Raw genomic sequence first — 24,125 nt, forward strand, 5'->3', positions numbered from 1 at the left:
GTCGGGGGCGTGTTTGCCGCCGCCGCGGCCGGCGCGTCGTGATGTCAACAGAGTCGTACCGTCGCACTTGAGCTGTTCGGTGGAGAGGGCGCCCAGGCCGCGGCCCACCACGGTAGGGGGCGTGGCAGACGGCGCCCGGGTCGAGGAGGCCGCCGCGCGCCAGCCGAGCCAGCCACGTCAGGTGACAGTCGCACACCAGCGGGTTGCCCTCGAGCGTGAGAGCGCGCAGACGGGGGCTGTGCCGCAGCAGCTGAGCGGACAGGTGCTGCAGCCGGTTGCCGCCCAGCCGTCTGGAAGGTCAGGGGTCAGAGGTCACAGGTCACGGATCAGTCGGGCGGGGCGATGGGCGCCAGAGCATTGATATGTGAGGAGACCGGCTGGTAACGACCAGGCGAGTTCTGAGGGACGTTCGAAATGAGGCCGTTCCTCTTCTTCGGAATGACAGTTATTCGCGGGGCTTTAATTACCAGCAACTCTCAGGCGTAGGATTCATCGGAGCCGCGCCGTTTCTCAACGTCCCGAGACCGCGATGGCCGCTGATTTCGTCAGGGGGTCTGCATTGAATGGGCCCGTCCCGCGATCACACAGCGGTCGCGGGCACAATGGGACGCGCGGCTGACGCCTGTTTTACCATCTGCTTCCCGTGCAGCGTGGTCATCATGCATGCGCAGATGTCCTGATGTCATGGTGTCACCCACTCACAGAATCTCCAGCTGGTTGCTGGAGTCGGTCGCGTCCGCGCTGATGCAGCGCAGCTGGTTATTCTCGAGATTTCTGCGGAGAGGGAGACATTCCTGGTGTCAGGCAGTGGGAGCGCGAAGCGGCTGATGCGTCGGAATGCTGACGACAGGAGTGCCGGACCTAATATGACAAGTTGGAGCTACATACACGTGGTCATAACTTGTGAGCACGAACCTGACCTTACATTTTACGCCTCCGTCTTGGGAAATCAACCACACTGGCTGTGGCCACGAAACCTGCAGCCAGTAGTTTTCATGACTAATTATTGGTAAAATGCCTGTTCGAAATTTACCAACTCTACAGCATTTCACATATCCTTACAAAGCTCACATGCTCAGCGTAATACCCGTTTGTGTTGACATTAGCAGTAAATTATCGCTTACATTTCTTGGAGTTTCGCTAGTTTTGCGAATGTTCCAGAAGGTATGCTCCTTATCAGGTTGTGGCTCAGGTCTCTGAAACGGGATATTCACAGTCAATGTTTCACCTGTTGCTCTCTTCCCTTCTCTTACTCTGTCTCTCCATCTCTCTGTCTCTCTGCTTCTGTCTCCCGGCCTCCCTGTCTCGGTTTTTGTCTTGTTCCCTTTCGCTTGATCCGTTTGCCTGTAACTTCATCTCGCTCTTCCGTTTCTTTGTCTGTTTCCTGTCCTATACTTCCCAGCGTCGGCCCCCCCCCCCCCCCCCCCCTCCCTCCCATCGGAGTAATCTAACGGGCCAGCAAAGCCGCAGGCTGACACCTGGCTGACATCAGTCAGGCTTACATCAGTTACGTTTCCGCAGACTGACATCAGTCAGGTCGCGATTTGAGCCATCACGCGGCTGGCTTACCGGGAAACGCTGTTTGTGCATGGCTTTCCCACTGGCAGCCTCTACACGGCCCACACGTTCAAACCACACCCTCTAAGAACCTCAAACACGTCAAAATCTGACAGGCCCTTCGATCAGATCGAGATGGGTAAATGGAATAACCCGATCCAGGGTGCGAGAACACGGGAAGTGAGTCCGCGTGGCTTGGCACCATTCTTTATTACAACGCCGCGCTTTTTCGGTACACCGTGATCCATCAGCCTCTGTTTATTCAGACTTAGCCGGCTGAGCCGGCTCCCCATAACTGTCTCTTGACTGGCAGAGGCCCACAAACCTTGTGGGTCTGGCTGCTAGCCGCAGCCGGTGCAGACCACCCAGTGGTCAGCGGTCTCCGACAGGCATGAAGCCAGAAGCCCGACTCTGACTTTCGCGTATCATCCCTGTGTCCAGAATGTGACGGTATGGACGCCGACAAAATCCGGCCAGTGTCTGACAGCGAGATGCTGTCGCTAGGGACTTACGACTATATATCATTCATAACGTGATGACAAATCTGTTCGCGGAATTAACGAGAGGGTCTAACGGGACAACCTGGGCGTTGGGCGTTCAATCTTGCAAGGTTAGTGGCATATTAATCGTTGAAAGGAGAGCCTAGGGGAGATATGGTTGATGCCTACGTGCTGATGGATCGGCGAGATGTGCGGCATGGTCGATAGTCGTAGTCTGTCACTGATGCCATGCACAAACTTGGACTAGTTTTCCTGGTCTCTCTATCAGTGTTCCACCACAAAGATCATCTCCTTGTCACAGATCTCCACATGCCTTTTTTTTTGCAACGGTGTGTTATCGGCCAAAATGTGTGAAACATCAGTCTGCCGCGCTCATTATAAGGATGCATTCTGAACGTAGAAACGACACGGGTATGATCTCTCCTCGATGCTTGGCCTCCCGCTTCCGCTTGTATATATTGCTGTTCGAAAACCACTAATGCTACATTCAGAAAGTTCGATACGTTACGTTGGTACGTTGCGTTGGTATGTAAGGTAAGATCGGCACATTCTCGGCATGTTTATGTCACATGAAATCGGACACTTGTAGCGCAGGTCGTCCGCCTCGTAAGGGCCCCTCCGCTGAGCTGCATCACTGCTGTGGGACATCTGCGATGGGCAGATCGTTTCTTTCGTGTGCCTGTCTTGTCCGTGGTCTATATCTCTACAAAGGCTTATTTTCATATCTATCCTACCTTCGTGAGCCGCGCGGTTCGTATGACTATGGCCTTGACCTTTGAGGGGTTTGACCACCTCCTGAGCCGTGACAGTCTACCCTGTCCGTGAGCCATGCCACAGTCCGACACCCTCGTGAGCCGTTACGCAGTGTGATAGTCTCGGTCACTCACGAACACTTTGGCCGTCTCAACAAGCCGCAATATATTCTGGTTGACCCCGTGGCACATGCAGCCGTCCAGGCCGTCTCTGTAGCTAATGTCGTTCCCGTAGCACGTCCAGTTCCGTGACGCCGCCTCCCCGTCCCTTTCCCGAGCCGCTCTGGTCGTCTCTCGGTCCCGTGCGGCCGCTCCGGTCGTCTGCCGGTCCCTGCAGCCGCTCCGGTCGTGCCGGTCCCGTGCGGGCTCCGGTCGTCTCTCGGTCCGTGCGGCCGCTCCTGTTGTCTCTTGGTCCCGTGCGGCCGCTCCGGTCGTCTCCCGGTCCCGTGCGGCCGCTCCGGTCGTCTCTCTCGTCCCGTGCGCCGCTCCTCGGTCGTCTCTCGGTCCCGTGCGGCCGCTCCGGTCGTCTCCCGGTCCCGTACAGCTCCTCCGGTCGTCTCTCCCGGTCCCGTGCAGCTCCCCGGTCGTCTCTCCGTCCCGTGCGGCCGCTCCTGTCGGTCTCTTCGTCTCTCCGTCTCGTGCGTGCCGCTCCGGTCGTCTCCCCGGTCCCGTGCGGCCGCTCCGGTCGTCTCCCTGTCCCCGTGCAGCTCCTCCGGTCGTCTGCCGGTCCCGTGCGGCCGCCCCCGGTCGCCCCCGCCACGCAGCCACTCTCCGTGTGTCGTGCAGCGGTTCCGGCTGGCCGGCCGCGGCGCGTGACGGGGCTCACGGCCGGCTCACGCGGCGACACGGCCTATCGCCTGCCAGCCGATCGCGGCCGTAGTCCGCCGCCGGGTGGCGCTGTCCGGTCCGCGCGGACAGCCGCGCCAGCCGGACACGACCGCCAGATCGATCGGCCGTCTCAGCGGCGCTTTATGGTGACGGCGAGTGACGTTCGTGACGGGAAGGTTGCAAGGGCACGGCACGGCCGTCTCCGCACCAACCACCCCGAGACTTTCGAACACCTGCAGCGGGTAGCCTCCCGACTTCAAAGAAATTTTGCGCCGGGGCAGGGAAGGGATTCGAAACCGCGCTATGCCCCCATCCCCCCCCCCCCCCCCCCACCCCAGACCCCGATGTTCTGCAGGTTGCTGGCAGCCCTGCAGGAGGGCGTCCGGTGGGCGTTTCAGCCGTTCGGGGCCACCACCAGCGCGGCAGGTGATTGGCTGGGTGGGTACTCTGCATGCCTCCGGGACACTGGGTGACGCCAGCGTGCCGACATACTAGGCCAACTAACGGATGCTGTATGAAATCGGGTCTCTGAGAGCAGCTTTTGGGATCCGTAGCGTACAACAGGTGTGACTAACCAGAGGAAGAGGAGAGGCGTTAGATGGCGGTGGCGTCAGCCGGGTGCACTGTAACTGACGGTTACGGGATACGTGAGCGCCCGAACATTAGTGAGATGAAGTAATGGCGTAATGATAATGACAGAAAATGAAGGGTTATGATATCACGTGAAAGCAGTGGGTGGAACATTCAGAAATGGATCGGGTTCCGGCTTACCAGCGGACGGCGCGAGACAGAAAACGATGAACCATTTCGCCATTCATGCTTCTCATATGGTCAGTTATTAGGGATTACAGCAAGCGAAGAGCGAGCAAATTTTCTGGCACTAACGCCCAACGCGGATGTTTTATTCATGACCAATCACGTTCTGGCCCATGCTGTACCGACCTCGTCCTAATCCAAGCGTGGCACCTGCCGATCAGGAGTGTCTTCGCCGCCAGTAAAGGTCAACCAGCCAAAAATGTGCTAGGAAATCCCAGAGCTAGAATGCAGCGTGACAGTTCGCACCCAAGACTAAGAGCCCCCCAACAACCGCTGGTGCCTGCCGCCACACTCAGGACATCTCTCCGGTCGCTGCTGTGAGCCGGCCGGACGCGGGTGGGAGGCGTCAGAGGACTCACCAGAGGCCCTGACAGCTACCGGGACATCGCTCTGGTCGCCGCTGCGAGCCGGCCGGACGTGGGTGGGAGGCGTCAGAGGACTCACTAGAGGCCCTGACAGGTCCCGGTAGGGGGCTAGAGCCACGTGGGCGGGAGGGAGGACAGGCCAGAGCGGGGGGAGCTGCCACCGCGGGCGCCTGTTTACCGCCGGCTCGGCTCCGAAGCGGAGAACAGAGACGGCGGGCGACCGTACTGTTGACCGCGCCGCTCGCCAACCTGGTCTCCATGGCAACAGCTGGCAACATTCCGACTCGGAGACGTCTGTATGTGGCTGGCTGCCGCAGCCGGCGCAAGACCGGGCGACTGTCAATTAGGGCCAATTTTCCCGCTGGCGTGAACTGGATGAATGAAGCAGACTGCCGATGTTTGGAGAGAGACCCCCCAGCGTGGAGAATGTATCATCACCGCACAGGCCGTCAAGAAAACCATCGCCGGCGCCCGATCACTTTGTGTCGCTGCCAGGGTCTGGAAATACAATTTCCGAAAGATTTGCCACTTGCGGAATAATTTGCTTCATTTATCATCACAGCCGTGCCGGCCTGCGCGGCCAATGCCCAAGTCATAGGCGTTACGGCGACATAATGGCCTGCAGACGGAATTGATAGCCGTCGAAGAATCAGATAGGTCCGGCGCTCGTCGAGGAGGTGCCCTCCATTAATCAAAGCGGGTGCCGCGCCGCCGCCGGTGGCTCCTCTATCGGCGGGCCGCTGGTCTGCCCACTCCCTGCCTCTGATGAGGTCCTCTCTCCTGTGCTCGCTCGGCGCCGGCGATCCCGCGCGAGAAAGGTGTCGTAAGTGCAGGCGGCGCAGTGCGCGAGCGCGGCTTCGGTGCGGAACTGAATGACTTGCCCGTCCCGAGTGGGAGACGGCGCTGCGTTGTAACGTGTCGGGGCGCCGTCACTGCTCAAACCGGGGCTGCGTGTCGTGGAGGCGGGACGGCAGGCTGGGATGAAGTTTCTTGTTCAGTGGGGGGGGGGGGGGGACACACACCCCCGACATGGGCTCTTGACCCTCTCCCTCCCTAGCTCTGGACAGAAAGTGCTTCCAATCCGTAGAGAAGCCCGTTGGCTTGTGCATTTCAGGGTAGGTTTCGTCATTTATCTTTGTTAAAGCCCCATCCATCCCCTCACCAACTTATTTTGCGAAACTACTACGCCCCAGACTGGACATATGAAACTTGCGGAACGGTTTTTGATTACCATAACAGCTTCCATTGGTGAAATCAACAGCCTGAGGATGTTAGCTATCTTTAGTGAGCCGGAAAATGAAGGAACGCTTAGCCACCTCCTCAAGTGGCATCGCCTTAATACCCGTCAGATAAAAAAAAACTGAAAAGTATTCGTACGCTCGCATCATCTACAGGATGATATTAATTTCCCCCAAATTTCCCTCTGTATTCGATACAAACCATATCCTTATTTGTATTGTGTTAACCTGGCGTCAAGTTCACCATTTCAAAACCGCAGTACACCGCGGCTGATTAGCGACTGATGGGTTGTTAGGGTCAAGCCATGATACGCTGCACCAGTGCTGTAAAGTTGGATGCCATCACTCAACGAGCAGATACGATGGATATTCACTTCCGGAGGCGGGCAGCTGCGTCGTGTCAGTTTTAATAACGGAGGACGCTCCCATGGCTGTTGACAGAGGCCCATGCCCTCGCACTGACAGGTACGTCTGAAGGACCCGCCTGTAACAGACCGTAGACGACAGGGCTGGAGAGGTACACGACCAGCCGGCCGTCATGAATATGCAATGACCAGTTGATATGCGTAATGGCTTTCTGGATAAGGACGCCGAGATGTTAAGCCTGTTGATAACAAGATTACTCCAGGGACGTTCATACCGCTTCAGGCGACCGCGCAATGGTACGTGACGGCTATCAGCAGCTAAACATTCGACTACTGCGTCTGCTGTCAGCGGCAATTAAAACCACCTCTGTGTGAAACTCGCTTCTTAGGCGGGCACTCTTGGCATTAGCTTACCGAACGTTCGTCGTAGTCCTTTGAGGTTATGGAGTTCAGCAAACGAGCTCCTAATTGGCATTGCGGCTTCTGACTAAGGTGAGTGTATTCATGCATTCAAAGCCTCACATACCTGACCAGCAAGCCGCTCAACAGAAACATACACAGAATCATTTCGACGTCCCCTGCGCTTTAATTGAGCCGACCTTACATAGACACTGGGTGCGAAACATAGTTGCCGGCATTTGCATCAGCTCATCGACAGACTTCAGAAGCTCCCGCATAATGTGACTTGGGTAAAATGACACTAACGGCCTCGCTCGAGCCCACGCATGATTCAGATCTAAGTAAATAAGAAAAGTAGATCAGCTAAAGCAAACTGTGCATCTACGATCTCGCCTAGCACGTATATGAGCAGCCCTTCCATGGCAAGACTCCCAGCTGCGTTCTAAACTTCCAAACCCTTGCGTGTCGGTAATCACCTTCTGCCAATACCCACAACCCTGCATTATCGGAATCACCATCAACGACCGCCGTCCCCGCCAGCCAATCAGATTTCGAGCGTTCGCCCAGCCTCCCCGTGACCACCAATCAGTCACGGTGCCCAGCGTCCGCCGGCCTGCCACTCCCCCCCCCCCCCCCCCCCCCATCCTCTTTCGTGGCGCCAGACACACATCAGGCCGCATATGGCTGTCGTCGTAAAGAAAGGCACCACGAATAAATCAATTACCGACCGGTTGGAGGTGGCTGGACGGCGCATCATTACAAGGCCGAGGCCGGCGCCGGCGGCCGCCGCAGCCAGGTGCACGAGGCGCTCGGCCGCTTGGGGACGAAGGGGGGGGGGGGTGCACACGGCAACCGTGTTAGCAGGGCCCGGGAAGAACGCGCGGGCAGCGGCTACACAGCGATAATCGATAGTTTATAGACTAGAAAGACTGCAGCATTGCTGTACTGTTGTTACTTGTAGTGACAGGTCAAATTTAGTTTTCCGGCAGGTTTTTATGTTAACAACAACTACCTTTGACGATTAATTATTTCAGGAACCTTTCCGTTAGTCGTCTTCCACACGAAGGCGTTCAATAGTATTCCTTTGCCGTCCCTCACATAGCATTCATCGGTCCCCTCACTGCCGTCCGCCACCCCTCTCCAAGTCCGTTCGGCGCTCCTCTGATTCTTTCTGTCATCCCTCTTATTCTGTCCACCGTCCCTCTCATCCTGTCCACCGTCCCTCTCATCCTCTCCACCGTTCCTCTAATCCTGTCCATCGTCACTCTCAGCCTGTCTATTGTCCCTCTCAACCTGTCCATCGTCGTTCCATCCTTACGTCCGACCCTCTCATCCCATCCGCCGTCCCTCTCATTCGTCCACCGTCCCTCTCATCCCGTCCAACGTCCCCTCTCATCCCTTCCACCGTCTCTCTGATCCCATCCACTGGCCTTCTCATCCGTCCGCCGTCCCTCCCGTCTCGGGCCGCCCCGTCCGCGGTCCGGCGCAAGCGGGAGAGTTTTTGCGGCGCGACTAACAAGGGGGTGGCGGGCCGTCCGTGGCCCTGTCGGCCAAGGTGTGATTAGCGCGCCGCCAACACAGCCGCGCGCGCGCGCAAAAAGACGCGCCGGGCGTGCGCGCGCAACGCCGCCCGGCTGCGGCGGCCGGTGTGCACACAACCACCGGCCGTCGCGGATCGGGCCCCCGCCGGCGCGCGGGCGGCGTCTCCGGAGACGCCGGGGAGTCAAATGCTGCCGTCGCGCCTGACGCTTCCGAGCCGCCGCCGTCGTCACGTCGGTCCGCTGGGACGGCGAGACGCCCAGCGGCCTCGACGGCCGGCTGTCGGTGGAGTGGGCGGGCGGCGGCGGCGGACTCCCTCTCCGCTCCGGCGGGGTCGGTGACGCGTCACCAGAGGACCGGCCGGCGGGCGCGTCGCGCGGCGCCTTTACGACGCTTTACGAGGCGGAGGATGCGCCGAGGCGGCCGACGCCCGACAGATTAGCCCGTTCCGGTATTTATACGCATGAACGCAACGTCATTACGCCGCGCCGGTGATTTGTTACCTCGCGCCGGGGGGCGGGGCGCGCGAGTTATGGACGAAATAAATTGCGTTAAGCGCGCTAAGGCAGGCCGAGGCTATCGGTCGGGATGCGGGCGCGGGAGGCGGCAGGATTACCGGGGGAGCGGTGAGGTCGCGTCTTCCCTCCGACGGTGTTGGGCAACGTGGCTGCTTGGCAGCGGTTCTCTTGTTTTCGTCTGCAGCGAAAATAGACGTGACTGGTGTGTCGCGCGATTCCCCTCGACTCCTTCCGATGCTAGAGGTGGGTGTCGGTGTGGCAGCAGAGCACAACTCAGGCTAATGTTGGTGTAACCGTCGTGCATCGGTACTTCGGTGGATCCTCACGATTTATAGAAGAACTACGACATTCAACAAAGTTAACAAATTATAAGGCTGGTGCTAATATGCATGATACGGCCTAACCAAAGCCCCATAATAACGCAATAACCTTGCACTGGTGGGATGGCCTAACTGGCCCTAACGACAGTGAAACATGCTGTGCTGGATCTGACATGAGCCCTGTGGGAAAACCAAACTCGCGGCTGATCTAACATTTCTGATCTCCACCCCACTATGAAATATTCGCCATCACCTCGTCTTAATTAAATTTCCCACCGCCGCCCTGCCATTAACTTTCATGAAGGGTCCGTATTGCCCAGCACACCGCGTCTACCCAACGATGTAGTCCCGCCTGCACCGACCGCGTGCCGCCCACGTACCCTGAGCTTGTACGGATGAACAGCCGGACAGACCAGGCCGCCCGGTGGGAGCTTGGTGGCCGCAGGACGGCCGGGGGTGCCGCACCGGCAGCTGCTGCGGCTGTCCATCGAGACCCGACCCCGAGATCAGCTCACATCTCGTGCCCGGCCGGCGCCCCATCTGTCCCGATCTCGGCCAGTTCGCCGGTCCCTGTGATCTGCTCCGGCGGCCGGCCGTGCCTCCTCCGCCGCTGACCGAGAGACGGAGCCGCCGCCGCCGCCGAGCGGCCCGCCTGTCAGCGCCGGCTAACGATAATGATAATGGACTTTCACCTGAGGGTCAACGCATTAAATCACCGGCTGGCGGCAAACAAATTCCGTCCCGGTTCTCGGCGGCCTAATGGCGCCGAGTAACCCACTACGGCCCCCGGCGGAGGACCGTGCGGGTCGGGCCTGGCCGCGGACCCGGCCGCGGCTAATGTGATTAAGCCCGCGTGGCGCGCTGCCGGCAGGTGCCGCACTGTATTTATCGCGAGAACCGGGAAAACAGCCGATTTCCCCGGGCCGATTGGATAACTGCTCTATTAGAGGTCCGGGATGCGACCGCGGCAGCGAGACACGGTGTCCGGGGATGAGAGCCGAGGTGGAGCCCGGGAGGAGAGCCGAGGTGGAGCCCTGGAGGAGGGCTCGAGGTGGGGCCCGGGAGGGGAGCCGAGTTGGAGCCTGGGAGGAGGGCCTGAGGTGGGGCCCGGGAGGGGAGCCGAGGTGGAAGCCTGGAGGAGAGCTACCGTGGTGAGCGGGGGACGTGGGTGAGGCCAAGGGCAGCGCCGCAGTTGAGGTAGGGGGAGGTAGGCGTGGTGCGCATGTGAAACAGCTGCAGGAGGTACAGCTGCGGGGGAGACAGCGGTGCAGGCCAGGCAGGCGCGCAGGTCGGCTGGCGACCTTGACCTTCCCGTTCGCCAGTGCAGCTCGGTCGTCGTCCCGCGATCGTGTCCGACGCTGATCTGATCTGACCTGATCTGATCTGATCTGATCTGACCTGCTCTAACGAGATGCTGAGATGGTGCCTATGAGGCTTCAAAGTGAACGCTTCGAGTTTCGGCCTGACGATTGAGTCCCGGTTGAGAGATGCAAAAACGAAGTCCGTGGTGATCAATCACATAAAAGTTTCTCTTTAGCAGACGGAAATTATCCCTCACAGCCAACATGGGATATGTTGTTTTTTATTAACCACTGACCTACTTAAAATCGTTTATTCTTGCTTCACCAACAGTCTCCCTTTCAACAGCCTGAGGGCAAGATGTGATTGGATGTCATCAAAAGTTAAAGAAGCTATCCATTGACTTGTGCAGCGTCTTTGAAACATAGTCCACGGCCAATCTCTTCATCATGGTCTCATATCTCCGAAAATAATTGCATGTGCGTCAGCGATTTCAACCTGTCCCTTTTATTTTCATAGATTGGCAGCACACTTTGATTGCTCGGTGATTTGAGTTCCAGCTACCGCGGCGGATCCGGACCGTATCGGAGTCCGTGTCCGACGAGTCGCCGACTGGTATCGAAGTTGAGATTGGCGGTACCCGTCGGAAGTGCGCTCCACCGGCACCATAACCTCGCACCACGAACCATTTTTGGAACGAATTCGCTTCCGCCCGAAGTCCCGCCGCGACGTCCAATGCGGCGTAACGAATCGATGGAGCTATCATCGATAGCTATGTCATGAATCAATCTACGGACAGCTCTGATAGCACCCGTCTCATCGTCGAAAGTGGTTCTGATCAAAGTGTGTTACTCCCCATCACAACATCCTACCAGCATCGCAACTGAAGTGGAAAATAACGCTAGACGACAGGTGACGTTCGTCATTGCTACTCCCATACACATGGGTAAAAAACGTGGGGCGAGCCCAGTGTGGTCACGAGGGGTGGTAGGACGACGGGAACAGCGACGCTAGAACACAGCTGTAACTGCGGTGTCGGGCGGAACAGTATCGCGTCCGCGGTGCCACCACTAGATACGCGTGCACGCTCGCAACAATGCAGCATCCCACCAGCGCAACACCGCTCAGTAAGAGACACATCGACTGAGGTGGGGCCAAGCCACCGCCAAAATAGCGCGCGAGCGGCGAGTTTGTTGGAACGGACGGACTCACAGTTTTGCAGGTTTCCCATGCTGGACAGGAGCTCCTCTGGAAGGTGACGTATGTGGTTGTTTGTGAAGACGCCTGTAACACCGGCCCGTTTTCAGACGCTTCACATGCCATCAAACAGGCGTACAGCCCTCCTCAGACAAAAACGGGCGCCAACGCGCCCGAGCCGGTCTATGGACGGGCGCCAGGGACCACGGGCACAAAAAGGCCCTGGCGGTGCCGCCTGGGGGGGGGGGACGCATCGATCCTCCCCGCTCCCTGCTCGTGTGACCCATGCTGCCCGGCCTGTCGCTCCTCTGACCCACGACGGCACATCCGCGTCCGATAGGTCCGATACAGCCGGCACCAGCTGATGGCGTCCACACTCGCCGGAGCATGAGCCGCCGCGTGCAGCTTGCCGTGTGACGCCCCAGGGGGCGGGGCGAGCTCTCGCGGAATGTCAACAGGGGCGGGACACGCCGCCCGCCGGTGTCTAGACGACCGAGATTACGGGCGCGACGCCGAGAAGCTGGCGCCGGCGCCGTCAAGGTGTGGCGCCGGGCTCGGTGCCGACCGCGGATCAATGATCACACGGCAAGGTCACGACCTTGACGAACCGGCGCGCTTTCGGCAATGTGTTTGGCGCTTGCCGACGGTCGGCTGACGTGCCGTTTAAGGATTACTGAGCGATGGCCACACCTTACTACAGCAAGGGCCTTTAGGAACGAGTTAACTTGTTAACAGAGGATGGCATATGGGCATTCCAGTGGCTCAGTGACGGTCGGGGCCACTCAGGCTCGTCCCGAGATTGCTAGGAGAAATTTGCATGCAACCGACTGTGTTCATATAAAGGCAGCGCAGTAGCGTGAAATTGGCATACAGTGATGTCAGATAGCATGGACTGCACATGCTAAAGGCGCTGTCATGTATCTACCGCCATGTATTTATCTCAGAGTCGGCTACAATTTGAGATTTGTGTCAGAGCAAAAAAAAAAATCGCATGTGTTGGGTTTCAGATGTAAGAACACAACTTTGACCAAGCTTTTAACAAAGTTTATTCAGACGTACTTTTTGCGTAAATCATAGTTATATGGCATCTGAGCATTGTCGTTAAAACGTGTTCAGCACAGACTTGGTTGCCATCCTGCGCCAAAACGATCGCAGCTTTTGCCTCTGAAGCTGAGCAAGCTCCGTTCAATCGGAAGTCATCTATCTTGATCAAACAGACACCAGCTTTGTCGGCACCCGTTCTTCTTCCCGGGAGCTAACGGGACATCCGCTCCAGCCGCGAAATTCACGACAACTTTGGCTTGACAAAAGATTGCCATAAAAGACACGCGCCTGGCTAAAAATGCGCCCGTAAATCAAGGGTGGGTTCTATGCAAAACCGAAACATGCTGTAATTGTATGCTGAGTAGAATTATGGACATGCTGTTTCAACAAAAAATGTGTTGTTTGATTAAAATAAAAACAAGAGTTTTTTCAAACATATAGCATTTGACTAATTGCAGAGCATTCCCAGCCGTTCAAGTGATGGGTTTTAAATAGAAGTTTTCTCTCCGAAAGGTCTTTGTTTTGACCAAGAACCTGCCGCCATAGCGATTTTCAAGCAGACAAATTGTTTTGCGGGCATTGAACCATGTAGCATTGCGCTGGTTTGCACATGACAGGCCTGCTTCAGGCACAGGGCGTTTCCATCACGTTGTCTGGATGAAATCGGCACTCTTAACAACACGTCAAAGGAGCGGCGAGCAATGACTGCTGGTGCACCGGAATTCATCCCACCTTTGCAGCCTTTGATATCATGGACGTGACAGACACAACGCCGCGCAGACAAATAGCCCTCCTCCAGACACAACCTGTCAGCGAGGGGTAATGTTTGAACAAGCCACCGCCTGAACGGTTCAGCAAGGAGGTCAACGTGGGTGTTGACCCCGGCAGACCCCTGTGACCCCGTGGGAAATTTCAGCCACCACTTACAGTTATAACCACAGTACCGGCAGCAGCCCCCGATCAAAGGCCACGCCCATCCCAGCGGCGTTATGAGCCTATCTAGCACGGCCACTGCAAAACAGGCGCTCGCCATGTCCCCAGAACAAATGGCTAGGTTGGTGACGTCTGTTCTGAAAAAGTTGTCGCTCAAACTGACGTAGCGTGATCGCTTGGTTGTGCATGTATGTAAAATATTGCGTTCTTCCAGCCACGGAATTTAAATCCTGTGATATCACCACACGTCAGGCAGCAGCGCATGCCTACCCAATCCTCAAGTCAAACCATATACGAAAGTAGCACGGCTTTTTAGGAATCGCTCGTCCTTATCGCCCCATGGCATTTGAAGTTGTTTGGCGCCCACGTGTCGTGCTCTGCCGGAAGGCTCATAGCCACACCAGCGGAAAATGAGTGGTGTGAAGCGGACACCTTCGCCGCCATAAATTTGTGTCATGGATCACACCTCGTTGCACTGCGCACGTCTTAATCTCGGAACGCTCAGGATAGTCTTTCAGCGATCGCTCTAATAAAGCAAACGGCCAAAGTGCATGCAAACATCTTGCAGGTCCACGAGTTCCGCAGAAAAGATATGGTTACATTTTCACCGCAACGCTTTAAGTATTAGCAATACATGACTTGTCACGGCTACCGCATTAGAGTATTTGTCACGTGACCGAACTCCTTTTCGGGATGCGTATTCTCTGAGCTGTCAGGTTGTTCTGGCGAGCGCTGTCTACCGCTGGGCGTATCTGATTGGACCAGAGGATGATCCTTGTCGGCACCACGGTAAGTAGCAGATTACTTTTAGCCACTTGTCCGTGGTGCACAACAACTGACCGCATATAAACCCCGGACGGGACTCCTAGCCGCTAGTGACAGCTTGTACGCAAAGAAAACCATGAAATTTATTGTTTTTACAGAAGTATTGCCTGGTATTGGATTGAATCTGTGCTGCTCGCGTGAGTACGAATGGTAATCGAAATCTGTCTTCGGGAATTTAAGTTCTATCCATGGCAGTTGGTCAGGTATTGTTCTCAACCTCTCCATTGCAAATACAAAACCCAGCGCTGGAGTCAACACGGTTTTGCTTACAAACGAGTCAAAAGGAAAATACTTCTTTTGTTGGACCCGACTCAGTCGTCCACTTGGATAGCAGAGGAAGCCGCACAAGCTGCTTTGATAGTTTATCTACAATAATTAGACGCGAGAAGCACTCTCCGAGCGTGAGCCGGTCCTCAGTTTTGACCCCTGGGGCAAGCGGAACGAGTCTTAGAACGTCCCTGACGGACGAGTGACGACTCTCACCCACCCGTTACATTGCGCCACACGGAGAGTGCGGCAAATGTGGCGCGGTCGGGGTGGCAGATCACAATTAGCTGCAGCAAAGCCGCCGTGCCGGGTGGGACGCGCCGCGCACCCGCCGCCTCTTATCAGCATGTATCGGTATCGCCAGCGACGGGCTAAGGCTATTACGACCGTAACGAGATTTAGCCATTAGCCGGAGTGGAGGTGACTCTCGCTGGCCGCTCCGCCTGTCCGGGTAAGTGGGCGGGCAGCGACCCCGGACCCGTACTCACAGCTTCTCCAGTCGCGTTGCGTCGGCGAACGACGAGTCCTCTATCAGGTGGATGTCGTTGTGCGCCAGATTTCTGAAACAGAATGCTTGATTTATGGAAGTGCGCATGGTGGCTGGCTTTAATCGCGTCGCTTGGCTCCACTCGCCTAACGGGGAGCGACGCAGATTGCGGGCTTGGCAAAAACTGAGGTTCGATCCCTTCATCGATAATTCTATCACACCCATTGAATTTCTTCACTAATGAGTCGGACAGGTTCCGTCACAAAAACTGCGCTGGTCTATTCAGCGGGGGGACGTCAGCAAGGAAATTTCCCCGCGGCCGTACGGCACATCCCCGATTCAGTCCGATACCAGCCGGTTTCGGTTCAAGCTTGCTGCTCCTGATCCAGCCGAGACCAACATTCAGGTGTCAGCTATGCCTGAGACGTCCTTTCGTATGGTAATGTGTGCCGCCCGCCTCTGGTCGTTGTGTCCGGCCCCGCCGGTCCGTCCGGCAGTTCCGTTGGTCGAGCTCCGAAAACACCCCGCTCCCAGGCGTCAGGCACGGGCGTTCCGCGAACTTCCCGCACTCCCCGAGATATCGTATCGCGTTGGAGTCACTCCCGGTCGAGAACGTTCCTGTGTCAGCGCTGTTCTCGCCATGTCGGAGACATTTCCAATTAAACGCGCTCCAGAGTATTTCCGGAGGCGTTGTTGCGTGGGTCCCCTGGGGCCGGACCGCTGCAGGCATCGTTTCCAGGTATTTTGTAGACGCTCCGGGACGGTCTCAAGCGACGTCATCGCGGACCCTCGCCGATACACCACCGACGTCCCCCTGCCGGCGTCTCTCGGTCCGTCGCCGAGCCCGCCCGGGGAACAATGCGGAGAGGGCGGGCGGCGCCGGCAGACCAGCCCGCTCCACCCCGCCCGCACCACCGCGGCCAGCCCGAACACGAGCCCACGCCCGCGCCGCATCGCGCGCCTTTGAATAATCGCACCCCCGTGACAGCACAGCGCCTGCAAATTGAGCTAATTGCGCTCTCCTGCGGCCGGCGTGCGGCGGCGGCCACCGCCGCTGCAGCTTGGCCAGCCGGCGGCGCGACATCCTCAGGCGACGGCGACAGGACGGGGCGGCGCACAAAGGCGGCGCGGCGGCGGCGCTGCTGGTGCGGCGGCCCGCGTCCGGCCATGTGGCGTGGCTGCGAGATGCGGGACGGCGCAGGTCCAGCAGCGCCATGCTGAGCTGAGGGCCCGAGGGGCGACGCAGCACTCCGCGCAGGAGCCGGAGTCAGCAGAGCGGGCTGGGTGCCCGGCGAGCTCAGCTGAACGTATGGAGAGCAGATGCATGGTCTTTTGTTGAGAATTTGGGAACAAGATTCCGCTGGCAGTCTCTTGTTTGTGATTCTACGTCCGACGTCTTTCACCAGCAAGAGAACTTCGGTGACAATCCAAACTTAGTATTGAAGGCTCTCAAAACCGCGAGAAAAAAATCGAGAACGACATTAAATTAGATCAGTCGTCATCAGATCCCTTCATCAGCGCCAAACAAGTTTACGATGCTGTGCATCTGCTGACAACTGCAGGTAAAAACAACGCTCGCTGTCTGCGCAAAGTGCGCTGACGCGCCAGGGGACGCCGACCATCCGTGACCGCAAGGGCGGGGTCCCCCCAAGCCTCCAGGGGACAGCGAACTGCCGAAGCCGCCAGGAGATAGCGACCTACTGCTGCCGCCAGGGGCCGCCGACCCTTTTTTTACCACTTGAGGCGAGACTTTCCGAAGCCACCACGATACAGCGGCCTATCGAAGCCGTTAGGGGCCGCCTACCCTTTTTAACCACCAGCGGCGAAACCTCCCAGTCACCGCGATACAGCGGGCTACTGCAGCCGCCAGGGGACGGCGACCTACTGCAGCCGCCAGGGGACGGCGACCTACTGAAGCCACCAGGGGACCGCAACCCTCCGGGCCGGCGACCTGCTAACGATTGAACGACGCGCATATCTGATTGGACGGCTAATGCGCCGGGCGGACCACGCTCCGTCGGTCGAAGGCCCACGCGCCACCGAGTCGGTGGCCCACAACCGCAGGGGGCGGGAGCCGGTGAGCCACAGACGACCGCCGGAAACGCGGTCACCTGCAGGCGTACGTGACGGTGGGTGACCTGACCCACACTCCAGGCGGCTAGCGGCTCCACGCGAGTGAGGCAGGCGGCCTGTGCGCAGCATGGTGACCGACTAACGCAAGGGGACTGGGGAGGCTGATATATGCAGCCTGAAAACTAACATGCTGGGTGAGGGAAGGCCATACACTTTGAGTTAGCGATTTGTACACTTTCATATAATGAACAACTGATGATGAACAACCTAAAGGTTTCACAGCTGATATCCATTATACGTCAAATGTTTGAGGGTGGATGACCCACACAACGCAAGGCAGAAGAGTCTATAGACTGGGAAGGACGTCTTACATCTGCACACCAGTAAATTAGTGGCATACTTCTCTCATCAAGGTAAATGGTCCTAGGACAAATGCAAGCGAGCGCAGGCAAACGAACCAGCAACCGAGCAAAATAATCCACATTTATTCGAACTCATTTTCCGGATGCGTTCGGCAGCTCACGCACGCGTCCAGCCACGCACTCTCTCATGGAGGGGAGAAAGTCCAGGAAGCGCCGAGTCAGACGGCCGAACCGAACGGAGCGCGTCATCCGGGCGGCGTTCCCACCGTCCGAAGAGAAAGGTCAGCCATCCCGTAACAGCAGACCCGACGCCGACCCTTGTCAGGTGGTGGGCCAGTCGGCGTCGCTGTCGCCACAGGCGCCGCTGGAACCGGACCTGGAGAGGTGGTGCTGAACCCTCCTGGGATCGGTACACCCGTGCCCGACGCCGATACTCGGCACGAATCGTCGATCGATTACGTTACCATGCGTGGAACTGATTTGCGTAGGCTGCCGAGAGAAAAGACCTTTAAGTAGGTATAATGTAATTTTGGTAAGGCAGCCGTTCCAAATAACAAAACTTTTCAAGAACATCGAGATGCTCAGCCCGGCTTTTAACCAGAGACAAAGTTCCTGCTTATCTGACCACGAGCCCCGCAATTCCCCTAAGGCTGGCCGCAGCATGAGAAGCGCGGTGACTTCGCGTATGACGAGGCTTCCCGGTTTGACTCTCACCCAAAGAGCGTCTCAACGGAGCCCGCCCTCGCGGCCCGCACAAGCCCCCTCCGTCGTCGTCTCACGCACACAGAGGGCCGGCGCTGCCGTCAGCATGCCGGCGGCGCCGCCGTAATTCAATCGGTCTCCTTTCACGTGCGCGCGCGGACCGGCGCGCAGTGGCGCTCGTGCCGCCGCATCGCTCCGCCCCATCCCAGTGTGAGTTACGGACTGCGCCCGGGGCCGCGGCACGGACCGTGTCGGGGACAGCGTGACGGCCCCTCTGCGGGCGGCGCCGGAGACGCGGCGTCGGAGGTGTGCCGGAGATTGCGACAGGCCGTGCAGGCTGCTGCTCCCGGATAGCTTTGCTGGGCCGGGCTGGAGGTGGATTACCGGCTTGTGAGGCGAAAGCTTTGCCGTGTTGTTGATGCGCTGTTTGCTCCCGTGGCGACTTCAAAGGGCTTCAAGCTCGGGTTGAACTGGAAATGTTCTGATGACGTCGGCGGGATTGGAAATCAAAAAGACATGTCGACATGGAGGCTAAATTTTTCTGCGGATACAGAAAGAGGTGTGCCCCGCACCACAACAGGGTCTCAGCAGGCTCTCCAGCGGCAGAGATCGGCTTCTCCCGGCGCATTCCACCGGAGCGGCCGCGGCCTTCCCAGCCGCTAGATGGCGTCACCAGTGGCCCGGCCCCGGGAGGCCGCTCCAGATGAAAGGCCGGCCGACCGACAGGTGGGTCCGATCGCAGGAAGCAGGAGATTTGGGGGCGGGCCCGAACAAAGCCGCATCGGAAGGAACGTGGCAATGGCGGATCATCTCCTGGCACCACCAGCTTCCGAGACCTTCGTGAGATAAACTTTGGATTCACCGACTTCAACGTTCCTCCGCCTGTTCGCGACCATAAAGCTGCCACTGTGCACGCGGCTCCCCCCCCCCCCCCCCCCTCCTCCCTCTACTTCTCTCAGCCGACGGCCTGGGGGCGCCCATGGCGCAAGGCCGGAGGAATTTGACAGGCATTGAGGCGCGCAGAGGCCGCGTGGCGCGGGATAATCCGGCAGGCATGCAGAGCTCGTCGCCGTCCATTATGCGCCGTCCGATATCGACGGACCGCGAGACACGCAGCGCGCCAGAATAAATAGCCGATCCATTATACAGTTTAATGAAGCCGCGCTTGGATCGAGGCCGGCCTGCGGATGATGAATTCCGCTGCCCCGCGGCCGGCGGCGTTCGTCGGTTCGACGCCGCCGGCGCCGCGCCCCGTCGACGCCGGCGAAGTAAAAACTCCCGCTGTTTACCCGCCGGCGGGGGTCTGTTTGGCGGCCGCGTCGGGACCGACGGCCGTCGCCGCTGACGAGGCGCACGTGCCGGCGGCGGCGCGAACCGACGCGGCCCTGGTGGCGGCAGGTCGCAGAATTCGCGCTAACCGAGTCTGACGGCGCGCGGAGGACGCGGTTTTCGCGGGCTGGTTCGGTCCATCGTCGTCAGATGCGCCGCTGCGTGCTGATGCGTGTGGCTCGGGCTCCTGACAACGCTGACGCACCGCGCCGCGGCAGACACACCGCCTCCAGGAGCAAGTGATCTGACGTAGAGCATAAGTCGGGTGACGTCTGTGGGATTTGTGCTGGCACAAGCCTGACTTAAGCTGACGGAAGCTGGATCTGAATTAACTCATACCAGACACATAGTGCCTGGCACGGAATGCGCACGGCATACCGGCGATGCCGAAAAGGCGGATGACTACGTCCCTGCAGAATTCTAATGCTAATGTGCCAGAATACAAAATCGAATATCACCGTGATGATTAATGGACACTGACGTTTCATTCAAGTATAAATTACCAACGTAGGCTCACACATATAGACACATATATGCATATATGTGCATATATATATATATATATATATATATATATATATATATATATATATATATGAGGTTATGTTTGTGAACTATGTTTTGATGAAACGCCAGTGTCCATTAATTATCACTCTGATATGATGTGTTTCCTAGGAATGGCCTTCTCGACAGTCATAGCCTGATCTTGACCTGCCATGTGTGTGTGTTTGTATGCATATAACGGACATATATAATACATATATCGGACAAAATATCTTGTAAGCAGTCAGTCGTGTGTTTCTCGACAACGGATAATCGTGTTTGTGATTTATTGGATCTACTTGGAACGTAAAACCTTATCAGTGATTAAGGGCCTGCTAGGCGAAATGGCGCTTTGAAGTGTCATGTCACATAAGCTTGAGCGTTCTGGTTGCTTTATCGCTTATTGCAAGATGTTCTGTGTTGTTTAACTTCAACTACCACGTCAGTGCGAAGCTAAACTGGAACGCCTTCTGCGTGCACTTAACGAGACTACGGTTGGAGGTGTGGTAATTCTGCGAAAGTTTGGAGGTGTGGTAGATAGCGTGTGAGTCGCATGAGGCTCTTAAATTGAACTTAGAGTGATCAAAACCACACGGTTGGGTTGGGGGATCGATTTTCCTTCGTCCGCCTTCCCCGCGCTAACCTTTTCATAATGGCTTCCGAACGGCGCGGCGTAGCCAAATTTTGATTAGCTGAAGACAATTTAATAGCAAGTCTTTTGATGCATAAAATTCGTTTCATAGTTTCCCTAGCCTACGGCAGGTCAAGGCCAGGTCATGACTGTCCAAAAGGCAATTCCTCGGAAACCGTTGAATCTGGTGCGATGACGGCGTGTTCGATAAATCATTATATCTTTGAGATGGTTTTGTGCACAATCATACTATTGAGTTCCTGATAAAGAATAATTCCATGGACCTGCGGTCAGGCGTGAAATTCAAACCGAAGTCAAAACCAACCTGGTCGTTTACAGAAAATGTTCTAAAGCGGACAGTTTTTGACGCTTATTTTGAATTTTTTGATCACAGGGACGTCAACAAACATCTAATTGGGATTTCATGAAGGTTAGAAGAGGTCACTGATAGAAGATGACCTCGTTTAACCTTTTATTGTAAGGAACACACCTACTAGCGTGATCATTGGCGCTTATTTGATTTTTTTAAAATCAAACAATGTCGCACTGTTGATTACCGTGATCTTTTGAGCGCCAAATAAGTCCACTGGCCTGAAGCGAATACCAATAACCGATTGTTTACAAGAGATATATAAGAATGATGGGTGTTTGTCTATCAGGAGGTCTGGGGGCACTTGAGATGCCGGTTAGAGTATGATCTTGTTCGGCCCTATAGCATGATATAGCATGATATAGCATGATATAGCATGATGATATAGCGTGATAGCATAACATATTGACCTGAATAGCATGGCACACGAACGCCAACACTGGCAAAAGGGAGTTCGCATACAGCCTGTAAATTTGGTTTCTTTAGCTCTCTTATTTCTCGAGATCTCGGCACGGCCGCAATGGCCACGCACCCATACGAGCGCGGTGCATTGAACCGGCTGGCCGGGCGCGTGGAAATGGATGCCATAATGTTTTACTAAGCCAAAGTGCAACAACTCACAAAATACCTATATATATATATATATATATATATATATATATATATATATATATATATATATGTATGTATGTATGTATGTATACGGCGGCGTTGCACGCTCGTCATGCGTCACGAACGTGCGCATCCGGCGCAATCTGAGAACTTCAGATGCCCCGCGCTTACGTCTGTGTATCCTGACGTACGCGCTTTTAGGTCCCACTCGCGTCAGTCGGGGCGCACCATCACGGTAAAAGTTTCGATTTTTCCCTACAAGCCATCCAAGTGTTAACGTAGCCCCTTCTGTCGGCTAAGACTTGGCACATATTGGTAAATGAGCAATGAGCTGCGTATCGAACAAAGTACGGCTCCGGGGATTTGGAGGTTCAACCTTATCGTGTAATTAAGTTGTGATACAAAACTTTTCAATTAGCAGAATCGTTCTAAATATAGATAATCCATTACATCCACATGGGCATGCAAGCTTATGAACTCATATACCACGCACCGAAACATATGCATGTTGTTCACAGTCAAACCGGTTTATGGAGAAAAAAAAAACTTCATGGAAATGGTTGACGTCTGACGAAATGTAATAAGTGCGCAGCCTGCCTGGGGCAACGAGTGAAATGCTCGGCCAGGGTTGGTCTGGACCATATGCCTAGCTTGAGCTGTATTTAATAGCGTGTGGCTTCGGGGGGTTGCTATCTTGGGCGCCGACTAAGATGGTTCTGAATACAGATTGACGGGTATATCTAGACTGGCTTGAATCTGGGGCGACGGCTTGTGGTCACACTGGGACAGTGTCAGTCCGATTCAATAGTGCAGCCGTTATTCTTGCTCAACAGCACGTCCCATTCAAACGGGCAGGGGCATTACAGATCTGTCAAAGGCGGGTATTTGGGCGAGGTGAACGCACAAATGAAAGACAGGACGCGTAGGCCAGACAGCACGACAGAGCCGACAGAAAGCTGGAGCGATATTGGCACGAACTGACCCCAGAGGCGGCTGGAGAAAAGCGAGGGCAAACTCCAGACATTTCCAACGACTCGCCCTGCGGCCATTACGATGATGTGCAGACGCCTCCTGTCGCCATCTGAGATGACGTCACGCCCCCGGCGCCAGCTGTCCGGCCAACTGACGTGTGACGTCAGTCATGCGTGACGTCAGGGGCACCTACTCGCTTATTTGGCCGTATTATCGGGTCGGGACGCGTCAATGATTACCGTCAGCCAGTGATCTCAGTGATAGAAGGTAGGCGGGCCCGCGCCAGGAATAGCTCCAATAAAACCCGCTGCCGACTCGGGGAATCGGTGGCCGATGGTGAGTACGAGAACACGGCGGCCGGGCCAGGATACCGGGAAAGGTGTTCGCGGAACGCCCGTGAGCCGAAAGTCAGCGTCATGGTGACTGCAAAGCTGGCGACGAGGCGGTGACGGTCCGTGAGATGGAATGGGACGGGCCTTCTACGTCTCTGCGGCGCACCTTTTCCATCACCCTCGCTTTGTTTCGGGATAATGACGAAGACAAAGAAGACGATAGGCCGCAAGCCGTTGGGGATTGGGGAAGTTGGACGGTTTGGAGCGATGCTGCAGATAGAGCACGTAAAGGATACGGTAGTTTAGTTTCTTCCACTAATGTCAAAATCTGTCATGGGTACGACAAAGGTCCAAACGGGCTTCTCTCAAAACCGGTCGTGTATGCGATGTGAAAAGCTACAAGTGAGGGGACCTGAAGAATCAAAGCCAGGACCGATGCGGGCGAGGAACACTTACAGCGCCCGCAGCTGTCGCAGGTCCCTGAAGTCGGCCTGCCTGATCACCGTCAGATTGTTGTCCTGAAGCTCCCTGAAATGGAAACACGGCGTATCAGCGGCGGCATCGGCCCGGCAGCGCCGCGACATTCCCGGACGTCAGCGGGTGGGGCGACCGCCACCGACCGTCAGCGGGGCGACCGCCACCGACCGTCAGCGTCGGCTGGCCGGACTGGGACAACACCGGGCCCAACGGTACTCGCAGGGGCCAGGCACGGCTTAGCGTAACACGAGGCGTTACGGGGTAGACAGCCGCGCCTTGCCCGTGAGAAGATAATGTATTTTTCTTCTTAAGCTGGCTAGCTACAGCCTCTGTATGCAGCTATGCCGGCTGGTTTTTGCTCCGGGTGGCAGACATGCATCAGATAGCGGTAGCACACGGCGCTGCCATCGGCCATCGACCCCCCCCCCCCCCTTCCATCGATTGTGAGCAGCTGCCACCGAATCATTTACGTC

At 56.6% G+C, this 24,125-nt stretch overlaps 1 protein-coding gene across 1 annotated transcript in view; it reads right to left on the reverse strand.

Moving 5' to 3' along the window:
* Positions 1-24,125, reverse strand: part of LOC119110047 (slit homolog 2 protein-like) — a 35,974-nt gene that overhangs the window by 568 nt on the left and 11,281 nt on the right. Inside the window, exons 2-6 of the mRNA XM_037233791.1 lie at positions 23,632-23,703; positions 15,251-15,322; positions 1,125-1,196; positions 703-774; positions 109-290 (exon numbers count right to left, since the gene is read on the reverse strand). Coding sequence (XP_037089686.1) covers positions 109-290; positions 703-774; positions 1,125-1,196; positions 15,251-15,322; positions 23,632-23,703 — 470 coding nt within the window. The remainder of the gene's footprint in view (positions 1-108; positions 291-702; positions 775-1,124; positions 1,197-15,250; positions 15,323-23,631; positions 23,704-24,125) is intronic.

Source organism: Pollicipes pollicipes, unplaced genomic scaffold, assembly GCF_011947565.3.
Source record: "Pollicipes pollicipes isolate AB1234 unplaced genomic scaffold, Ppol_2.1 Scaffold_7231;HRSCAF=8579_pilon_pilon_pilon, whole genome shotgun sequence".
NCBI classification, from domain to species: domain Eukaryota; kingdom Metazoa; phylum Arthropoda; class Thecostraca; order Pollicipedomorpha; family Pollicipedidae; genus Pollicipes; species Pollicipes pollicipes.